Consider the following 23,383-nt stretch of genomic DNA (forward strand, 5'->3'; position numbering starts at 1 on the left):
GTATTAGACAGATGTGGGACAAGGGGTTCTACACAAACTCTCTAAAACAATGCATTTCATTTGAGTGTAAACGTTTAAATGAAAATGATTCAAATATCACTTTATCTGTAAAAAAAGAAGAAGCAAAGTCTGTGCACTCACAGGTGTTTTAAATGACTTTGGCTGATTGCACCTCTGCTCATTTAGTGTTGGTTTAGCTCTGCCCCCCCCCCCCCCTCCTTGTTAGCATTGCTGTCAAGCTTTCTGTTAGTTTCTCAGAATTTTTTGAAACCTTTGCTTGATTCCAGATAGATTTCTAGTCCGCAACCGTCCAGGGACACTACACCTGTCAGTAAGAATGCAAGATCATGATGATGACGTAGAAGTGTCTCAATGTTCTACTCATAGATGAGTGTTCCTTGTGTAGAGCGTAGTTTCAGACATACCTGGTCACTCGAAGAAGGACAAAGGTGTGAACAGGTGCATCAGCAAGACGTTAACGAGACGTCAATCTGCACACGGCCACACAGCCTAGAGAAGAGGTCTAATCAGGCCAGTGAAGTGAAAACACCTGTCTGTGTGTGTCTGTGTGTGTGTGTCTGTGTGTGTGTGTGTGTGTGTGTGTGTGTGTGTGTGTGTGTGTGTGGACATTAAATGTGGAGGGTCTTTTATGTTAAGCACGAGGAGGAAAACCAGGCCTAGGTTTCTGGATCCTCTTTTAACACAATTTCTTCGAGAAGTGGAAGATTTAGTGGCATCGTCAGGGTGCTGGTCGATGCCCTCTGCCCTGAAACAGGTGGTTCTGGCATGAAATTGTGTTTTAAACTTTGAAATCCACCGACGATAAACTGGCCTTTTCCCACCTAGAAGTGGTTGTGAACAAATACTGTAATCCCGTGTCGGTTATTCAATACTCCACACCAGTTTGTGACTCATACCCCAGAGAGTCTAAACCAATCCGTAGCTCAGCTTCTGTGTCTGCAGCATTGTTCCTATATTGTCCTTTGTCTTCCCGTAGGTTTTCTGTACTTTTGCTGTGTGACACATTCCTCCAAACTTTAACAATAGTTGCAGATTCCCATTAATCCTGCAACCAGGCTGACTTTGAATACTAACTGTCCCTATGATCGAAATCACTGACCTGCTGTGTTTCTTCAGTCTCTTAAGAAGCTTGTCACTGGCTCATCTACTCAAAATTATTTTCTCATTTCACTCTAAATCCTTTTGTCACGACAGACTCCTTTGAGTGTAGTTCAAGTAAGGTCATGTTATTATCCAGCTGAAGCACTTTAATACGATTTTACTGAGCAAGCAGGCCCAGTTTGGCTGAGACAAATATCAGGGGTTTGGTCGGAGAAATGGAAGCTCCACAGTCGATGAGTTACTTCTCTTCTTGCAAATCCCTCGAAATCAATTACTAGTCTCTGTCCCATGCCTGTTTCTCTACACTAATGAGCAAACACACAAACACACACTTCAGCGGGAGGAAAAACACAGCCCCACTGTTCAGAACAAACCCCCCGATTCCACCGTCCTGTTGCTCGGAAGGCTTTTACAGATAGACAAACATAAAGTTGTCTTTCTTTTTGGTTCCTTTTACTTTAACTTCATGTTCGTATATTTATCTGCACCGATAAATATATTAATGTTTTGCATTTCACTTTTAGTCTTTGCATCGATTGCAATGCCATTTATTTGTGTTTGGTTCAATCTTCATTATGTTTTTTTCTTTACATTTTTCTTCTTTCTTCACTTTTTTCTTTCTCCTCCTTTTTTTTTGTCGGAACAGAACAATAAGGACAGAATGTTTCAGGTATTTACTTTCCTCCCTGATTAGTTTCATGTGTGAATTTTTTTTAGCAAATCATTAAAACTTTCAAAACCTTATTTTGGGCGAAGTGAGAATCCATTTGTGTCCTGAATGATACTGAGTATCACTGTACTCGCCGTACTCCCCATCCATCTTCCCTGACTTCCTCTGATGTATTTATGATATGACATATTTAATGTCTATACTGTAAGTGTTATAATCCTCTTAACTGCTTGCAGTACTTAGGCTTCCTTATCAGAGTCTAACAGTGTTATGTATCAGCAGCTGCAGCAGTGCAGATGCCGCTACACTTCCATGTGCTTTGATTAGACTGCAGTGGTTCCAATATAACATGCTGCTCAATGCTGAAACATGGCTCTTTAGGGATCCTTTTCTAATTGGGTCTTTGTTTGATCGCCATTAATAGATGAAACGTTGGCTGTTCTTCAGAGAATTCCTATCTGAACATTACATGTGATGAAGTACTCCATGCTTTGTGTGTGTATTTTCCCTCATGTTTCACTCTTTACCTCCTGCTCTCACTCTCTCTCTCTCTCTCTTTTGTTTCTCTCCCTCCTCTCGGTCATTACACCCCCCCTCCTCCTCCTCTGCTCTCTTTGTTATCTTTTTCAAAGGTCAAGGTTCGTGACCTGGAGCAGAAATGCAGGTCACAGAGTGAACACTTCCACCAGCTGTCCAACGAGCTGCTGAATTTCCGTTTGCAATCAGATACTGTGGGCGTCCTTACAAATAATCCTGCCTCCGCGTCCCAGATCCCTCTCTCATCAGAGAAGACACTCTCCCGAGTCGTCGTGGGATTTGAAGCCCAGACGGAGAACGGTGGGTCAGGGCTCTCACTTCACGGCCAAACTTTCACATAAACATGTACATTTCTGAGACGCCAGGTTTTGAAAAGGAAGACAAATTGATACTGCAATGATTTTGAGACTTTCTTTTTTTGTAAACTGTCCATCGTGAGTCTGATATAGAAGTGCATTGCTAAATCTGTGGCGTAAATGTTACTTAGACTACCGGTGTTCAATGGTTCACTACCAGTGAGGTCCACCCATTCTAAAAACATAATGACTGCACTCTGGATAAAAGCATTCACCAAATTACATGTGATCAAAAGGCCTCTGATCAGAATGAAATGAGAGTGATCTAGTCCCCAGACGGCTCGCATAACAGCTGGATCAGCTAACTCCTGACCAGAGGTGGACGACCATTAATGGCAGCGCCGCTTATTCATGATCAATATCCACCCTAATTGATCATAGGCCTGATGTATGACATGAATGTGGTTTAACACATTAGTATTCTAACGACACATAGTGCAACCTGCAGAGCCAGCAGATAGAGCCGTATCAACGATGTAGATTTATACAGTCTGGCACAGACCAGAGGTCTTTGAAGTGCTGGAAATCCTGTTTTATCTTTCCCTCCACTTGAAACAGAGGGGGCACTCACTGATGCTTTCGGGCTAATGCATAATATTACTCACTCACAAACCGCAAGAACCCACTGATGCCGTAGACCCATGTTGTTGACTGACTTTAATTTCCTCAAGGAATTCAGCCGTTCACACTCTTAGACTGCAGTTTTCTATTTTGAGTTGAGTTTTTCAAGTGTTTGTGTGTGTCCCCCCCCCCCCCCCCCTCCATGCGAGGACCTCAGTGGTATTTAAGGACAAATGCATCGCAGATGTGAGGCGTTGATTGGGGTGGAATAGCCTTTGCCACGAAGAGTGTTTGCTGTACACTCGCTTCAACAGGAGATCAATAGCTGTACAGTGAGCAGCAAATGGGTGCAGAAGGAATGACAGTTGCTCTTTATTTGCTATGGAAATCAATGTCTCCCAGGCGATGAGAGCGCAGCAAACACGCCTCTTCTGATCTCCCAGTTCTCGCCCTGCACACCACAGACTGGAGACAGAAAAAGACCAGAACCGCTGTCTGTCAAGTCCAGCACCGTGACGACGGACCGCCCCGGCAACCCTCGACAGCGGACCCTCTCAGAGGTGGGTCTGATGCATCGATGTGACCACTGGCGCATCGACGCTTGTAGAACTTCTCATGTCTTCAAGATAGTTGTACGTTTTGTCATGTATTCAGAGTTAATGGCTTACTTTGCTTACTCTCTGGGTTGAATCCTAATTATGAATAGTACGCATATAGTGTATGACATTAATGTCGGCTACGTTGTCAATCCATAGATGGAGGATGAGGCCAGCCCGTCACCCAGGTCCAAGCCTCGCTACACAGGCCAGGTCCGCCTTTGCACTGCCCGATACAGGTGAATGAGATCAGCTTCAGGAATCTGTTGATTGCTTCTTTATTTAAAAATATAAATGTAAAAAAAAAAGCTACTGTCATGAAAACTAACAAAAAAAGAAATGGAACTCCTCCTTTCAGTTATAACCCTTACGATGGACCAAACGAGCACCCTGAAGCAGAACTCCCCCTTGTGGCTGGGAAGTATCTGTACGTGTATGGAAACATGGACGATGACGGCTTCTATCAAGGTGAGAAGTAAAACGAGGCTCGGAGACGACGTGGAAAATAATGATTAATTATTGTTATTTTCCAAAATTGCACTTTATGTATCAAAGATTACAGTACAGCAGGAGGTGTTCCTTTGTTGCCTTCCAAGTCTGTGGTTTTGCCCGAGTCCCTGTCTGCTGCTGTAGCAGAGAATGCTCGACAGTCACAACAAGCGCGTGCATCATCGCATATTGATTATCTCGCAATGAGACAACACGCCGACATCTGTGCGTCAGCTCACAGTTATCCCCCAGTGAATTTGTTACAGTCAACATCCTTTTAAAATTACCATGTCATATACTATGCATGACGTATTTTGTCCACCTACTTGTCACTTGTACAGTATATCTTGTTGACTTCGTCCTCAATGTGCGAGACGTGACATTACATCACGATCAAACCTTAATGTAAAGAGGCTACAGTGCTGACGCGATCGTCACTGTGAACACTGTTGCTCTTCTTGGGCACCATGACAGTAGCAGTATTTGTCACCCTGATACTTACGTCTTACTGGTTATTTTAACCTTGCGACCCGAACTCCTCTTTGTCAGTGCAGTCAAACATAGAGCTATCACACATTTTAGCAGTTTTTCTTCGACTGATCCACCTTCAGTTTGGGCTCTGATGACAGTGCTGTTGTTGAGCTGCATATCGCTTTGAAAAAGCTCACTATTAAACCTCTTTTAAAGCAATCAAAATTCCAGCTTGACATTCAACCTGTTACTTTAAAGTTAGTCATTCACCCACTAGGCGATTACGTTGATTTGCCGACACCTGTATGTAAGTATGCTCTGTATCAGTCACCAAGAACACGCCCTGTACACTTTTTGTAACTGGTGATTGGAGTGATTCTCTGTCTAATCTCTTTAGAATTATGAAGGCTTCTCCATCAGAGGCAATCCTAATCCCCCTGACTAGAAATCCTGCCGACAGCGCAGCCCGCTGCAGACACAGTCGTACTCAGCTGTAGTGATTCATTAGCTGTGGGCGGTGAAATTGCATGGCATCGTGGAAGAGCCTTGTATTTACCACGCAGGAGGGAGACTCATGCCTCAGACCGAGCTGTTGTCAAGATGGGACCTTGGTCCCTTTTAGCTCGATGACTAATCCAGCAGGGCTCAGTTTAATCATCGGCGCACACAAACAAAACACATTCGCACACAAATACACACGACACACACGGATGTCTTAAGGTCTCCCAGGCCTCTGTGGAGAAAGGGATTGAAGGACAAGATGATAGGGAGCTGTTTTGAAGACAAACTTCTTCCCTTTGGGAAAAAAGTACAGTGCAAATCTAAGCTGTTTTTTCTTTTCTTCTTCTTCCTGCTTTGACCGCAGCATCTACATGCTCAGGGGTGTTCCTGGAAATGTTCAAAAGCGGTGAACTAAAGTTCACGCTCTTCAAAATGTTGAAATGTTTTCTGAGCTCTGTGTTTACTGGAGAGAGTACAAAAGATAGCATCAGAGCAGCAGTTAATCCTGCGTCTTAGGGGATAGCACACACTGTATGTTTACATATCGGACTCTTTCCCACCACACAAGGAAAATAGATCCCACTGATGATTAGCTCTTATTCAAGTTACAGCTTGTCCTTGTGTCTTTTTCTCGTAAGGAGCCATTAGTGAGCCTAATTTGAACATTTGCGTGAGGCATCACGGAGGGACCGTCTTTCCTATAGAGACAAGACAAGGGTAGCATTTTCAGCCTTTTTGTTCCTCAACATGAACAGGAAGAATAAAGGCACCTTGTTGAGTTACTCATCTCCTACAACTTCCAATCTATGTCCTTCTGTGTCACAGGGGAGCTGCTAGACGGCCAGCGAGGACTTGTTCCCTCCAACTTCGTGGAATTTGTCCAAGACAAGGAAAAACTAGCGATTGAGTCGGGAGAGGGAGGAGACGACCTGGGCCCTCTGGACCATATGCCCCTGGCCTTGATGGCAGTGGATGGAGGTGCCCAGGACGGCCTCCTGGGCTCATCTAACGCCTTGGTTCCCTGTAGCAATGGGACAGGGGGGCCCCTGGACCCTGAGGACCTGGCCGAAGACGTTGTGCCTTATCCCCGGAAGATCAACTTGATCAAGCAGCTGGCACGGAGCGTCATTGTGGCCTGGGAGCCTCCACTAGTGCCTTTGGGCTGGGGGAACATCTCTGGCTACAACGTGTTAGTAGACGGGGAGCTTCGCGCCAGCGTAATGTATGGCGGCCGGGCCAAGTGTTTGCTGGAGAAGCTGGACCTGGACGGCTGCGTCCATCGCGTGTCGGTGCAGAGCGCCACGGACCGGGGCTTGTCAGACGAGCTGCGCTGCACCTTGCTGGTGGGGGCCAACGTGGTGGTGGCGCCGTGCGGCCTTCGGGTGGACGACATCCAGCGTGACACTGCCGAGCTCTCCTGGTTGCCTAGCAACAGTAACTATGGTCACAACGTGTTCCTGGACGGGGCAGAGCATGCAGTGGTAAAGCCGGGAAGGTATAGACTACGCTTCATCAACCTGAAGCCCCTGACAGTTTACAAAGTGACGGTGGTGGCACAGCCGCACCAGGTGCCATGGCAACTGCCGCTGGAGCAGAGAGAGAGGAAAGAAGCCGGCGTGGAGTTCTGCACTCAGGCTGCAGGTCAGCAAAGCTCATTACTATACATAAAGATACAATATCAATAATACATGCATAGCGCCAAAGCAGACGATTGCTTGTTTTTAAACAGTCTTGGAGACAGATGGAGACGACAGACTGCTACTGCTCTGTTTGTGTATGTAATGCCAGCGCAAATATGTCACATAATGCCATACCACTTTTAAGGTTATTGTACTGTGCTGTAGAAGAGTGCGGTGCATCATTGCCTTACCTTGCCGTTGTTGTGTATTGTATTTTGTCTAGGTCCAACACCATATTGCAGAACAGGTCAGAATGAAACATCAGTCATGGGCTGGGTTTCCCGAATCATTTTCCTCTATTGCAAACCAATGGACAGAGATGACTTTAGTGCTATGATACTTTCGGAAGAGGCTTGTGGTCATGGAACTGAGAATAATTATGACATATTGTTCAATTAAGAGATTTGGGCAAAATAGCATTTATTGAAAAAAGATTTTTTCTTCTACGAACAATGTACGATTTATATATCTATTTAAATTGAAACATACTAAACATCTTTATGAATAGTTTATTTTTGGAAACCAAATTCTGAGTATATCACTTATTAGAGAGCAGCCATGCGTCACAAGATATGATCAGTTATTATTCTGATGAGTCATTTCCTCAGCCTATAGCCTAGCCTGTAGTAACCAGCACTATATAAAGCAGAGCCTCTCCACTGCTCACTGAAATGACCATTTTGTATGAGTGTGCATTTGCCTCTGCTTGACTGCAGTTGTGCATGTTTTACCCAGTGATCCAGGAGAGTGGGAGACAAAGAGTGAGCTGTAGTCTCTCCGGATTGTGTCCTGCATGCGGAGACAACAGCGCTTCTCTCTGGAGGCCCAGAGGCCCACATTGTTTTATTTTACCCTACATTGTTTCCCCTCACACAAAGAGTAGTCTGAGGTTATGGTACAGCACTAGGCCAGAGGAATACACACTGAATTGTTCATATTTGATTTTGCAAGAAATACTGCTACACAAAGAGGATTGCATTTCACATCTCAGTTTGATTTTGGAGTATATCACATCAGATAATGTTAATGTACTGCCATCATAGGTTTATTATAGGAATATTAATACTTTTTTATAAACACAGCACACAACAGCAATGTCATATTATCACAAGTATCCGCATGAACTGTGCATCTCTACACAGTATAAATATAGTGTTGTGTAATTCTCTCACAAATATAAATATGACTATAAGTGAATTCATAAATGAACCCAGTTTGTTGTGTCTTGAATCCTCACCCCCACCTCACCCCCTCTCATTTCTGTGCATGGTTGTGCGTGCACCACTTTGTGCATTCGATGAATGCTTCACACCCTTTCCCCTTGTTTATATCTTTGTGATGATAAAACAGTAAATGATTACACAGCTTTTAAGCTATTTTTTTTGTTTCTCACCTCCCAGGCCCTCCCCAGCCTCCCCAGGATGTACAGGTGCTCTGTGGGCAGGCTCCAGGGGTCCTACAGGTCCGCTGGAAGCCCCCCGTCCTCTCCCCCACAGGCACGTCTAATGGGGCAAATGTCGTCGGCTACGCGGTCTGCACTAAAGGACAGAGGGTGAGTCAGCAGGCGTTACCCACCGAGACGACATCCTCTGTTAAAAGGCATCTTGGGCTAACGGCATCAATAATAATAACACAGAAAATAAGTGACATCGTACAGCAACGTGAATAGTACCGAGGGACCGGTTTGCGGAGAATTTCCCAAGCATATTGGGATCCATATTTCAAAGGCCTACATGCCGCACACAGATACAGCAAAACACTGATTGAGTTGTTTTAATCATATTTAATCCAGTTGAAACATGAGAACATGCATCACAGATGGGGTGATAATAGAATCTGATGTTGAGTTGAGCATTATGTCATCAGTGGCCTGAGCGCATACGCAGCAGTGCCATCTACTTGTGATTCATGTTCAGAGCAAGCCTCTCAAGCTGGGAAAAGGTCTCTCACTCCCTCTGGTGGCTGCCACAGTGAAGCACACTATGTTGAAACTTTGACAGCATTGGTGTTTCCTGCTTTATTATTTGCTTCACATACTAATATTAACATTGATAAATTGTGAAGGAGGTTTTGCTCAAACAAAGAGAATATTAACAAGAAATGATGTTATCATGTTAGAAGTGATTATGCCGCTTCTGTGCATGCTAACATTTCATTTTCTCTTTTTAAATCCAGATAGCTGAAGTGTTGTTCCCAATGGCAGACTATGTTACTGTCGAGCTGACAAGGATTCAGTGCCTGGAGGCCAGGGAAGTCATCGTGAGGACGCTGTCAGTGCAGGGAGAATCCCAGGACTCCCTCGTCGCCGTCATTCCAAACAACCTCCTCGTGCCTCTACCTGCAATCCCCCTGCCACCGCCAATGCACCCCCACGCAGGCCCCCCTCCACACCCCCATCCTCAGCCCCACCTCCAATCCCCTCACCTTCCTCATGCCGCAGCCCAACTTCCTGCTCCACCCCAGGCACACGGACAACCACCCCCACTCCATCCTCCTCACCCTCAACCCCATCCCAGACTCCCCCACCCAGGCGGACCCCCGCAACCCCAGCACCGACCCCCACATCCTCAGCCCCAACCCCTACACCTTCCGCCTCGCCATCCGCACCAAGGTCCCAGGCCCCAGCACCAACTGCCTCTGCTACCCCACCCTCATCACCACCCTATACCTCAGAGACCAGTATGTGCCAGAGACCTGGATGCCAAAGAGCACGCAGCCCACCACGGGGGAGCTTTTCCACCTGGCCAGCCTGGCTGGGACCCAACACGCTCTCCCACTTCCCAGCCTCCTGTGCCCATGCAAGGCCACACCCTTGAGGCCCCTCCCCCTCCCAATCCACGTTCCCCCTCCCCCCAGAGGATTCTTCCTCAGCCCCGAGGCACGCTCATCCCGGACACTGTGGCCAAAGCCATCGCCCGAGAAGCCGCGCAGAGGGTGGCAGCAGAAAGTGGCAAGGTCTGATGAAAACGGCAACGCTGAGTCCATTCACATAAATTACACAGTCAAGAGAGAAAAGGACACTTGCAGCATGACAATAAACAGCGAATTTAATTAAGATTTAAGAACAAAATTAGCTTGAAATGAAAAGAATACAGCGATCTATTGATTGCTGAATGTACAACAGTATATTTGGCTTTCTATGACTGTCATTATACTCACACCCTAGAATAAAAGCGTATTGAACTGTCAAACAAGTAGAGATCAAGTACCTCTGGTTACCTGCTTACCTCACTTTTCATGCATGTTTTCAGGTGGACAGGAGGCAGGGCAGATATGGAGAGCAGGGTCGTTCATTTCACCAGCATCATTCTGACGAGGAAGAGGAAGACGAAGAAGGGTTTGCGCGCGGCCGTCGGAGAGGACCCTCCGTGGACGAGTTCCTCAGAGGCTCTGAGCTCGGGAGGCCGGTAAGAACAGCGATGAATCTTTTTACCTTATTTTTTTGTCCCAATGTGTTTTCCAATGGACAACCTCTTAAGTGTGTGTATGTTTGGATGTGTGTGTGCACGCATGTCTGGGTGGTTGCATGCATACACTCCTGTGCCCGTGTCCCTGTGTGTGCTCACATGCGTGTGTTTGCCCATCCATGTGTGTTTGGTGTGCGCATGTACGTACGGATGTATGTGGACTTAAACAATTGCGTCTGTGTGTTTGTTTGTGTGTGTGCGTGACTGCCAAAAGCCTCACTATAGTCACAATGAAGATTATCACAGCGAAAGCAGCCGGGGCTCTGACCTGTCTGACATCATGGAAGAGGATGAGGAGGAGCTGTACTCTGAGATGCAGCTGGAAGAGGGACGTCGACGCAACTCGCACAACACACCCAAGGTGCAGTTCTTTGCACTTATTCTAAACCCAAAAGTCATAACCACCCAAATTTATTATTAGTTAGTGAACTGCACGGGCACAGATACTTCAACTGAGACTGCTGCCTCGACATGCATTTAATTAAGTGTTGTTAAGTGTGTGCTGAGTTTAGGTCAAATTTCCTTTTTTTTAAAAAGAGAGAAAGAAACTGGGTTTCAGCACTATGGAGAGAAACAGAGAGAGACAGACTGGGCTTTAATGCTTTCAGGCAGCATTTCCACATATCATTGAAGAGAAAGAGTTCTGAAGCAACATCTTCAGAGTTTGACTATCAAGTCTGGCCCGATGTGTGATGATATTAGTCAGCGAAATTCGCTATATTGCTAACCTAAACTGTAAATCCTCTCCATTTGGCTATGAGCTAGCTAGAAGCAGCCCGTGGTGTATAGAAGTGGATATTAGCAGGATCGGAGGTGACGTGGAGCTGCGGCGACTGCAGCCCGCTGCAACAAATTTCAAAATGCAGAACACTGACGCCGCGAGGCTGCAGTCTGAGAGCAACAGAGAGAAGGAAGCTGGGTTTGAATGTTTCAGCTTCGTGGAGAGAAACTAGGATACACTGGGCGTGAATGTGTTCAGCACCATGGAGAGAGACACAGGGAGAGACCGGGGCGTGGACACTGTAGCGTTGTACACAGTAATATATACGGTGGACAAGTGCTTACTGATATCTTTGACACGATACATTTCCTTTTACATATTTTAAATCAGTCATTTTTTTTTTTTTTTAATCAGTATTTGCTTAATATTGGAATGTTGAAATGATTTCCCGTGGGCTTGTGTGTGTCTGAGTGCGTGTCTATGCGTCTGTGTTTCAGTGTGCCTGCCTGTGAGTGCTGCATGACTTTGTTTACATAACAAGTTGTACGAGTACGTCGACGTGCGTTTTTTTTTTTTTTTTTTCACACACCGTTTGCGAGTCCTGTGTCGGCGAGCAGCTCGTGAATGTTTAATGTTTGCGAATGTTTTCTGTGCTTTATGTGCATTTCAGGGCAACGCTCCGGCCGGAGGTCGTCATGACCGGGACACAGGCAGGAGAAACCACCGCGGCGGCCCCCAGCCTCAGAGAAGACCTCTAATGGTCCCCTCCATTGGTCAGTATGGGCGGGTGGACAGAGCGAGCGGAGGGGGGTTGTCGTTTATTTTATTTATTTTTAATCATTTTTGTGTTTTTTTGTGCCTTAGTACAGACATGTATGTTGCTCTGTTAACACCATCATGAGCTTCTCTGTGTCTCCAGATCACCTCTGTGTCTATGAACCATGCTCATGCCCTTCACTACCTGAACATCTTGCAGAGATTATTATGATGCAACAAACACACTTTTCTTAAATTGCCTCGCAAACAGTTTGCACAACACGCTGATATGCTAATCTACTCTGACAATCATGATAGTTTTTTTGCCATAGTCGTTTGTTTCCTGTGTGTATTTGTATTTACCTTGTGTCTCAGCAGTGAGACGCTTTAGGTGGCAACACAAATCTTCAGTTAACCTTTTGGGAAGGGAATGTTGAGCTTTGCATTGTAACCCCATCACCCTCTAATTGGTGTTTCCTGTAGAGGTAACCTTTGAGAATAGCAGTGAGGCAAACCCCGTCACCGAGGATGTTTACTATGGCAGAGTAGCTCGGCACAGGACGTGGTCTTCCCGCAGGCACATGGGCGGCACCAGGTCACCCCATGGTATGTGCCTGCAGTCCTGTTTCTACCACCACAGCATGGCGACAAAAAAAAAAAAAAAAAAAAAAATGCCACCAGCAACTGGCAAACAGCAAGACGTAGCTGTGGACACCTGCAAGTGCCTGTCTCTCCGTCTCAAATAATACTAGATATTATTATGCTTACAGTTGAACAGCATGACTGCACTGCACTGAAATGGTGGACCCACTGGCAAGCCATACCTGGGGTCCAGGATGAACCTTCCCACAGTTGCAGATGATAAATGATTGATTGACTGCTCGGAGAATGCCTCACTCACTGCACTGAACTCCAGATGCCTGCTAAACCCCTTCCCCTTGTAGTACAACCACACCCACACGACACCCTCAATGAGAGCATTCATGCATGACACGTAGAAGAATTAGTGGCAGACAATTAATAAATAAGGACGACACGTTCGCTGCTTCCTTGTTTTCTTTCAGACGTTTTGAGTTTCTTGAGTTTGAAATATCAGCTGTTGGAAATGCAGTTGTCCTTTGGTCGTGCGACATAAATAGGGACCTTCTGTGGGTTGGCCTACGCTCAGCCGGGGAGCAGTGCATTTCACACCACGCTTGTATTTCCAAGCACCAAAATAAAGCTTTGTCCTATACAGTATCACACTTTGCTAGCAAATTCAAATAAATGACTTCCACAACAACTCTGCCATCCCTGCTTTAGACCTCCTGCTGCTACAATTGTTGGCAATGTGTGGCAAGTTTTGGATTTTGCTTTAGATCTCAGGATTTCATTTGTGTTTTTATTTGAAGTGCAAATAGACACATGGAGATGTATCTTTGTCTTTTTTTTTTTTTTGGCTTCTTGTAGCATGCTTGTCTGAGTCTTGTGTGTGTCTCTGGTGTTGTGTCATGTCCATGAATCACGTTCTCTGTGTATTGCACCATGGTTTGTATTGCTCCTCGTCTGTCTCCCACTGCATATTTATATGTAAAAATTGCCAAAATGAAACATGAAAGTACATGTAATGTGTGTCTGTATGTGTGTGTATGTGTGTGTTTTTGTTGGTGCATGCGTGGGTGATATTTGACTGACCACTGATTTTTTTTCCTGCATGCTGACAGGCACAATTATGGCTCGACTGGAAAATCAAATCTGTCATGCAATACAGCAAATCAATGAGACGTATTAGGACAAAAAAAGAAGCATTTAAAGCATGGCTAAGACACATCAATATGTTCTGTAACTGTAACATACTGTATGGACTTGCTCAGTATAGGAGTAAGTGGTGTATACTGTATGAAGCCGTAGGTTTCGTCACCAAATTACTTTAAAGTTTTTGTTGCTGAGCCCTAAAATCTGTGACCAAACATCACAAACAGGCTCATATTTTACAGAAGACAAACATAAAAACTATGTTTGCAAATATGAAATATTTCCACAAAGAAACAAAGCTTCCTCCAAAGTTCCTGTTTTGTGTGTTGGACCACATTAATAGGTTGTTCTTTGCAGCGATGCAGGATGATGGAATTTGTTTTCTCTTCAATGTGTTTAAGACGGCTACAGGGACCGGGACCGCCGCTCTCCCACCTACTACGATGAGTCCGAGCCGGAGGAGTCCTTCCGGATCTTCGTGGCCCTCTTTGACTACGATCCTCTGTCCATGTCCCCCAACCCAGACGCAGCCGATGAGGAGCTGCCCTTCAAAGAGGGGCAGATCATTAGGGTGGGAGTTTATGTTTATTCATATTTCATAAGGCGCTAGTTGTTTGCTGTATTTTGGCCATGAAACACAAACACTATAATTCTGAAATGTTGGGAGTCATATATAGTTATTTCAGTGTGCAGTAGCTGCAGAAAGTATGTTCAGTTGAAACTTGAATCTTTTATCTTTTATGTATACTCCTTCTTCTTTAACTAGATGTCAATTAGCTCGACTGTGGCTCAATCATAACAGAAGTGCTGCCTGTGTTTTGGGAGATCTAAACGTCTCTCGTCTTCTCTCTTCTCTGACAGGTGTACGGTGACAAAGACACTGATGGGTTCTACAGAGGAGAGGTGAGGGGCAGGATGGGGCTGATCCCCTGTAACATGGTGTCCGAGATCAGAGCGGAGGACGAGGAGACCATGGACCAGCTCATCAAACAGGGCTTCCTGCCGCTCAGCACCCCTGTGGACAGATTAGGTACTACGCAGGCTGACTCGCTCTCACGATTGCCCGCTGTCAGCGGGGTTGCAACGTTTGATTGTGACTGAAAACACAAGTTGAAATACTTTTATGTTAAGATTGAATCCCTTATTGATTCCAGAGCAGCACAGAAGAGGCCTGCGTCGAGATCAGGCCTCGAGGAGGATGGTGGCCCTGTACGACTACGACCCCCGAGAGAGCTCCCCTAACGTTGATGTCGAGGTATCGGTAACTGCTAACGACTCATTACCGAACACGCATGTATTTACAGATCCAAGGAAGTGCTGTAATCAGACCATGAGTTCGCATGAACCAGTATGACAGATTAAGACATCGTCGACTTCCCCCTGGATCGCATACCTTTCTGTATCTCTGTCTTCTGATAGGCCGAGTTGACCTTCTGTGCTGGTGACATCATGGCTGTGTTTGGAGATATTGATGAAGACGGATTCTATTATGTGAGTGCCGCTTGGCCATGTTTGCTTTTGTAACAACACTTCATATTTTTTTTTGTACAGAAACTGAACTGTTATTTTTTTCTCCTTTGACTTTTAGACACATGTTCATTTTTAGAAGTGCTGCTATGCAAATTATGAGTATTTTTTTCCTAAAGAGGCAGAGCCAGGCTAGCTGTTTTCCCTTATTCCAATCTGTATCCAATGCTAAGGTTACCGCCTGCTGGTTGTAGCTTTGCAGACATTAGAGAATCAGTCTTCTCCTGAAACTATCATAAAGACAGTGAGATGTGGAACTTTGAACATGCAGGCCTTTCCTGGCTATTAACAGCAATGTGTTAACTGTAGAGTCACGATTCTTGCACAGTGATTGATTGCAGGCAAGGGTGGTTGGTGTCAAACAATCTTTAATTTAACAAATCAGCAGGTTGGGAAGAATGATGAATATGCAAATGAATAATTTTAAAACATGAATTAAATGAGGAATAGGTCCAGGGGATTGGCAGTGTAAATTCGGGAAAAAAAATGATGGAAAGTGTCCCGATACATCCCTGAGGGGATTACCTCAAATCCCAGCCCATACAGTAGTATATATACGCCATGCTGTGTTGACCGTGTTAAATGCATCATGTCCAGCCACTCTGACAGAACTCCTCGTTACTGTCGACAGGGTGAGATCAACGGCCACCGCGGTCTGGTTCCCTCTAACTTCCTGGAAGAAGTGCCTGATGACGTGGAGGTGTATCTGACCGATACTCCGTCCCACTACCCCCAGGAAGAGCCTGCCAACCGGCCCCCCGCCAACTCTGCCTCCACCGTCTCAGAGGGCAAACGGGTACACCATCATCGCCGCTCTCAGCGCTAGGCCCTGTGTTCATCCATCCTCCGTCCTCTCTCTTGATTTCCGTCTCTCGCTTCCTCCACTTGCCGTCTGTGTGCTGTTCATTGTGTGTGTTTGTCCATGTGGTGACAGTGGTGACTCTATACAAACTAACAACCCCCTTCTCCCCCTTCTCCCCCTTCTCCCCCTGCCCCCTCACCCTTTGGAAAAGGGGACAAAAAAAAACAAACAAAATCCAGTGTTAACACCTTTCTGAGTCTCAGAGAAAGGAAGAAGCAAAGCCTGACATGGACAGAGAGAGAGGATAGACTGTGGGAGCTCTGCGGGTGATTTATGCATGTAGCACTGGTTATAAGGAGGACTTGAAAAAGGCTCAACTCATTCCTTACACAACATAATTTGGTACCTCTTTGCACTGAAACACAAAATCAAAATGTGGTTATTGTGTATAATAATAAGTGCTTTATTAACACATAACGATGGCTACCCAAGGACACTGAGGGAAAACTTTTAAGATGAAAAAGAGAGAGAAGCATGCCTTTTTCATACTTGATACATTTTATAATAACTTTCTCGATTCGACTGCTGTATTTCCTTAAAGAGGCTTTGTTTCTTTATGTATATTGCACACACATCAAATCTATTTTTCAGCCCTGTTGACAGTGGATATGCCATGTTTGCTCTGAGCTCGAGAGACAAAACTAATCGCAGCACTGATACATCCATACTGTATTGTTACAATGGAACAATAAAAGAAGAAAAAAATTGGATATTAAAAACATTCTTTTTTTTTTTGGCGCTCTGTGTTCGGTGTGTTGACGTTGTTGTTGTTGTTGTTGTTGTTGTTGTTGTTTTCAGTTTTCATAGTGGTGTGGGTTTTTGAAGCGACGGTGACTTTGCTGCCACATCTGATTTCTTTTTTGTTTTTCCTCACCCGCTTGGCAAAACAAAACAAACAAGCAGAAGAAGATTGTTCATTTCACACCATAAATGGCTCTGTCCGCCTTGTACAGTAAGTCGGCAACTTGAGATACCAAACTCTAATGCACACAGCTCGTGGTCACAGCGGAGGGCTCTCTTGTTGTCCACGGCGATGTATCAGATCAGTGAAATGTGCAGTTTTTTCCTGGTTTGAGTGTTACCCAAATGTCTTGGTACACTTTCAAAAATATACAATGTTCATTTCGAAATGTTAAAAGGTTCATAATATTGGCATGGCATCATTTTTGTCACCCAAAAGACGTATATATTATGATACATCACCGACAATCTGAGAAATTGAGACTCTTTAAATCTGAAATTCTAAACTCAAACTATCATCTGTCTGAATGACGATGCTCTGAAGAGCATCGCTGCGTATCCAGCTGCTGCATCCGTTGAGACGCCTGGTATCTACAGTTGTGTCCCTTGGTGTTGTACTGTTTGACGCTGTACTGTGTGTTCCCTACCGATGGCCTACTGATGGTGGACTTCTGCGGCTCTGTGTTGTGCTGATGTCGTACTCAACATTTGATGGCTTCCTCCTCTGTGTGTTTCTTCTACATATGTACAATGTCTGTGTGTGTGTGTGTGTGTGTGTGTGTGTGTGTGTGTGTGAATTTAATTGCACAAATGTAATTATGAAACTATGAGAGATAGATGGATAACTTTATTAATCCTAAGAAGTTGCGGTAGTTAGAGCAGCCAAGTAAGAATCACCGAACAAACAACAGAAAGACACTGAGGTAGATAATACACAACATAAACATAAATAACTCAAATATATTTGCTAAGAAAATGAGATTAATACAAAAACAATGTTTATAATGATGGTGCCTGATAATATTCTGTACACAGTAAAGTTAGAGAATGCAAATAGTCAATTCTGCATAATCCTCTGTCGTCTTCTTACTTCTTTTAATAGTAGAAAAACAGCTGTTTAACATCTGCATCGTATTGGACAGCCATGGGATACGTGTTCCATTTGACAATTTTAAGAGAGAAGGAAATTAGTTATTTCTTCACCCATGACTTAAATTTCCACCAAATGTTTTTTTTTTTTCAAATTTTCTGCTAAACAACAGAAATGGCCGAATATGTAACCTTCTTGCTTGGAGGTAATTACAAAAGGAATTCACTTGAATTACTGGATGAAACCAGTCAGACGTGTTTCTCCACAAGTACCATCAGGCAACAAACAAGCATGTAAGACGTCAGTGAGTCAGTGGGTGATTTGTTCATTATGTGCTCAGTGAGTGCAGCTTTTAGATGCACAGGGCACTCAGAAGGACTGTACACTGCTTACTGTACAGAAACAAGCAATTCAGTTTGAAAAGCGTCTGCATCTCGAGACCATTGATGAAGAGCTGAGCCAGACTCAGGCCTAGTCTGCAGTGTAAAAGTGTTGCTTCCTTTGTAATTCGCCGCCCCGTGCCTCCGCTCCTCCCCATCGCTTCTCTCCTCAGGTGACCACGGAAACCACGGACGCGGTCGACAACGACGCCGCACCTGTCCGAGCGCCGTCCCCGATTGTTCGGCCCCTCCTCCCAGGCACCATGAGGCCCCTCAGCCCTACGAGGGGCCCCCGCCTCCCGCTGGAGCCTCGAGACCCCCGGGACCAAGATCTGGCAAACAAGAAGAAGAAAGGACTGCTTTCCAAAGGGAAGAAGCTCCTGAAGAGACTCTCCCCTGTGAAATAAAAGAAGAAGAAGAAGAAGAAAAAAGCATACATGTACAATACGTGCACAGGCTCTGTATATTGCATCCACACAATCAACTCTGATCCGAGAACACATGGCAGAGAGGATGTGAGCTTTGTCTCTCGGACTGTGTGAGCCTATTTTAATATAACCAGTGATACAGTTATTCATGTGCGGTGATGGATACAAATCAACTAAATTATGTATAGTGCCAAAATCAAAGAGAGAGAGAGAGAGAGGTCACCTGCGGACACAAAAACATATTACTGTGATGTATTTTAAATCAACGGATAATTTAAAAAAAAACAAAAAAAAAAAACAACTAGGATTTTCATGACATGTACTTTTCTCTTTTCTTTATCATAAGTCGAAGAAACTGTACACTTGTTTCAAGCAGGGTAGCTGTGAAAACAAAGCATCTGGGTACGTCTATGTTTCTAACGGGCTTTTTTTTCTCTGCAAAAAAAGAAAAAAAGAAAAGAAAAAGACGTCAATTTTTGCGGAGTATTGATGTCACAACGAGGAAACGAGGGGACCGCGGTCCTCTAAGAACATCTCAAATAGACTACACTGTTATCAAGGCATTCTGTGAAGTAATGCTGGCTGCTAACTCAAAGCCTTTATTCAGTGCAATATCATGGAGAGGCGGTAGCATACGTGGGAAGAAAAGAAACATTTCCACTTGTACCTGTGATTTCATCAGAGTGGAGTTCTTATGTGATGAAAGGAATTTATAAAAAAAAAAAAAAATAGAATAGAAGATTGGCAACAGGGCATTAACTTCAGAGGCGAGCTTAGCTGTCTCAGTGGCCTTTATGAGAACAATATGAGCCCGACATTCCTCAGTTGATTTACACGAGGCTCTTTTGTTTCATGACGGGTCGCTTGTGCTTTGTCATTTTTGGGAAATTAAATAAGAGCAGAAGTGTTTGTTGTCCTTGCTGTCAAACTGTCATGAAACGCCTAGTTCAAGACTAAAATTGTGTGTCTGTCTTCCTATTGCACAAAGGTGGGTGTTTTGATTGGTAAAAGACATGTTTTGTGTGCCTGTGTGCCTGTGTGTGTGTGTGTGTGTGTGTGTGTGTGTGTGTGTGTGTGTGTGTGTGTGTGTGTGTGTGTGTGTGTGTGTGTGAGGCAGTGTGTGATGCGTTCATGTGTTTTCACCTTTCATGTTTGTCTTTCACTGATATGTTTCCTGAAGGAGAGGCCATGTACTTCTTGGTCCTGTGCTTGAGTGATGTGCTGCTCCCTCCGTGGCCTGTGCAGCGTTCACTTCTGTCGCGTCGTGTTGATTTAGGGAGGCCACGTTAAAGCCTCGGAGACGTCCCGAATCAAAACGTCAAGGTGTGCATTGTTCACTGCTTCTGCTTCAGCTACCGGAGGTCTGTGGAGAGACATCACTAACATTTAATGTGTCCTTTTATGCTCTACATGACTTGTACTTGTACTTACAGTACATAAGGACTATACCATAACAAGTTAACATGTTACACACCCTATATATATATATATATATATATATATATATATATATATATATATATATATATATATATATATATATATATATATATATATATATATATAAAAGGGAATCTGGTACAGAACTGACTTTTACTTTATTTCTATGATCTCGGATAATTTAACAATTTATGAATTAAGTACATCCACTCAAAGCCGGAGTCTGGAGACACTAATCAGTAATGTCGACGTTCAGTTTGGTCCATTGGGTCTGTTGACTCACTGAATGTTTCATATGTTGCAATCAAGTCTTCAGAATCAAACACACCTATTTGCATAATGCCGCTAGAAGATTTTGCAACAGAAAACGTGATTATATCAGAGGGAACTGCCTAGTACCCTGCAGGCTGACTGTCTATACATTCAGTTTCTCCAAAATGTGTCTTCATTGCGAGGTAGATGACGCTGCATGGAGAGAGAAAATACTGTGTGTTTGATGTGATCAATGATTTTGAATGATAGCGTTTCACTTTTTCTTAGAATAATTTTTTTACTTGTTTTTTAAAGCCTTTTTTCAACATTTAGTCCAAATTTAATTCAGAAACTTTGTCTAACATTCATCGCATACTTTTAACTTTCACATCGTTCTGTGGACATCATTTTAAATTCCATCTTTGAGATGTTTTTTTTTTTGCCAGGTTTTCCCATATAGGTACAGTTGGAAAACCTGTAGGTTGGAGAGCAAATCGAATTCTAAAACGCAACCGAATTTAAAAGAAAAAAAATAGACGAGTGAAAATTCAAATGGGAATGCTAAACGTCCATCTCACTGATCACATAAAGTCACAGCACATAGTTCAAATGTTTTTATCTGGTGACCTGAACACAACTCAACCTCACTGTCCTACCTCAGTCTCTGACTCTGAGGTAAAGACTCACAGTCGTTATGTGTGTCAATTATATGAGATTATAGAAATAATAAGTTGGAATTTCAGATTGGAAAGCAAATGTATATAAGTTGGATTCGTAAAAAGGAACAGTGTACCAACATTTTGTGTGCCGGAAAGATGACAAAGTGCTCAAGAACCCAATTACTAACTGGAGGGATAGAACGTCTCATAGCTTTAATAATTTACAAAACTTCTACTCGCTCAGTTTATTTTCAAAGTACCATTCTGTCTTGTTTATCGCTACAGTTGTCCCTTGTTTCAACTTGCACTTAAGGGTTCTCTCTCCTCATTATTTGTTCATATTATCGATTAAATGCAATGACAAGAGAGTGTTTGCCAAAATGGAATGTAAGAAAAGTTCGGCTGGTATTAGGTTTACATGATTTTCTGTTCCAAAGCTATTCATGTGTAGTTCCTCATTCACAAAGTCACAGAGTTGAATAACTGTAACATGATGTCCCGGTACCAAATCATCCACCTGTGAATGGGTGTAGTGTCTCTAAACGCTGTGGTTCTTTTGTACTTTGATCCATTTGTAGATCATTTCTAAATGTTTCTACTTGATTTTACGACAGCTTTTTTCTTTTTCTTAGTGCACTGAGATTCCTTCCACCTGTAACCGACTGCGAGCATTCTCCATAGTGTCCTTTGAAACCAGATGTATCGGTCCACCGTATGTGCTTGCTTTGTGAATCAAGGGTTAAAACAGAAAAAAAGAAAAAGAGAAATCATTGGACGGCATTTATGGTGATCATTATGTATGGGTGTGCATGTGAAAAAATACAACTTTTATAACCAAATAAAATTTGATATTTTTTAGGAAATTGTTGTTTGTGTTGATTTGTGTGTAAATGTGTTCTCGCTGAGTGTGTGTGTGTGTGTGTGTGTGTGGGGGGGGGGGGGGGGGGGGGGGGGTCAGATGTTGCATTTGATACAGCAGAAGATGTTCAGCCTTTTGTGGCTCTGACCGTTTAACATATATGATTTATGATTAATATTCTGTTAGCCACTGTTGGCTTAAGAATCCATCCTTCATTTGCTGTATATGTGTCATTGAGGGAATAAGTGTTCTTAAGTTACCTTATCATGATAACGTTTAATGCTATATAATAAATTCATAAAAATGAATCAAGTGAGATACATTTACAAAGATGTCCAATCCTATTTTCATATCCTGGACTGACGGACCTGACTGATGGCTATTTTTGGATTTGAGCTATCTTTAATCATCACAGTGTCACAAAAATTAATGAGATGTGACATTCAAAAAGAAAAGCCCTTAATTAAATGTATGCAGACATGACATGTAGCATGTGACATTAGCACAGTGTAAAAGCTGGGTTTGTATGCCGGGGGGGGGGGGGGGGATCCATATCAGACAAGCTTTCATGGCTTATTTGTTTGACTGCAACAAACAAAGCTCCTCACAGCCGTCGTCTCAGTGGAGGTAAAATGCTTGTCAATAGAAACTGTGTCCTAATCAGTGCCGTCAAATGCATTCAAGGGGTTTCTCTCCGGAAAGAATATTGGTTGTTTTGTCTCAGCTCGCTTAATGGCACATCCACTGTCGGTCTGATTGAATCATTAACCCCAGGTTGTAATCGGCTGCAACAAGTGGTTGTTTGGAGAGAAAATCCTCAAAATCAGCTTCAGAACAATTATCTGCGAGGCCTCACGCTCATTAATGAATGGCAATAACGGGACGACAGTTATCTTTTGTGATCGTTTCAATCAAGACGTGACAAATTGCAATGATTTGATGAAGTGATTTATGGAACATTTATTAACACGTTTTATCTGAATTCAATATTCTCTCTGTCTGGATGTAGGCTGTCATTCAGCCCGGAACATCACAACAAATCACATCCCGCCTGTCATCACATCAGGGACAAAAGGCTGAAGGCACGGTGACAATGCTGAGTTCACACAAGCCTGCCTGGCAGTTCATAAACAACAAGACTGACTGTCAGAAAAAGTTAGATTCCTAATTAACGAGACGTTGGAGAGACTTGGCTTCGATGCAACAACAAGTAATAAGTGAAGTGCTGTTCAGCGAGATCTGAAGTAGAACAGATGTTGACTGTCATCCATGACTTCAAGCTCTCTGAGTGAAAGGAGCCTTGAATGATATTTTAACAATTAGTCTCAAAGCTCTCAAAAACTGCGATCCAGCAGAGATGCTTTGGATGTGATTCATTTGTGTCGTTTCACAAGTCTGAAATGAGAAACAGCACATCCGACAAATTCATAACGTCATAAGTCCATAAAGGATTTCATTTTTTTGTAGGCACGCTTCTCCTTTCCC

General features: G+C 43.7%; 1 protein-coding gene across 5 annotated transcripts in view; it reads left to right on the forward strand.

Moving 5' to 3' along the window:
* The window catches only part of LOC137868878 (RIMS-binding protein 2-like), a 55,492-nt gene extending 36,503 nt beyond the window's left edge, over positions 1-18,989 (forward strand). For 3 of the 5 annotated variants that reach the window (XM_068705879.1, XM_068705881.1, XM_068705882.1), the window contains exons 7-23: positions 2,425-2,629; positions 3,649-3,806; positions 4,002-4,081; positions 4,201-4,310; positions 6,129-6,944; positions 7,206-7,229; positions 8,383-8,534; positions 9,158-9,937; positions 10,234-10,389; positions 10,664-10,810; positions 11,841-11,943; positions 14,062-14,231; positions 14,522-14,690; positions 14,815-14,915; positions 15,080-15,151; positions 15,819-15,983; positions 18,434-18,989. In XM_068705879.1, coding sequence (XP_068561980.1) covers positions 2,425-2,629; positions 3,649-3,806; positions 4,002-4,081; positions 4,201-4,310; positions 6,129-6,944; positions 7,206-7,229; positions 8,383-8,534; positions 9,158-9,937; positions 10,234-10,389; positions 10,664-10,810; positions 11,841-11,943; positions 14,062-14,231; positions 14,522-14,690; positions 14,815-14,915; positions 15,080-15,151; positions 15,819-15,983; positions 18,434-18,667 — 3,642 coding nt within the window. In that variant the 3' untranslated portion in view covers positions 18,668-18,989. The remainder of the gene's footprint in view (positions 1-2,424; positions 2,630-3,648; positions 3,807-4,001; positions 4,082-4,200; positions 4,311-6,128; positions 6,945-7,205; positions 7,230-8,382; positions 8,535-9,157; positions 9,938-10,233; positions 10,390-10,663; positions 10,811-11,840; positions 11,944-14,061; positions 14,232-14,521; positions 14,691-14,814; positions 14,916-15,079; positions 15,152-15,818; positions 15,984-18,433) is intronic. The other 2 variants (XM_068705883.1, XM_068705880.1) reach the window with 2 other exon arrangements.
* The last annotated feature ends 4,394 nt before the right edge of the window (positions 18,990-23,383 follow it).

Source organism: Cebidichthys violaceus, unplaced genomic scaffold, assembly GCF_023349555.1.
Source record: "Cebidichthys violaceus isolate CVI_PGR_0920_01 unplaced genomic scaffold, fCebVio1.0.p SCAF_12, whole genome shotgun sequence".
NCBI lineage: Eukaryota > Metazoa > Chordata > Actinopteri > Perciformes > Stichaeidae > Cebidichthys > Cebidichthys violaceus.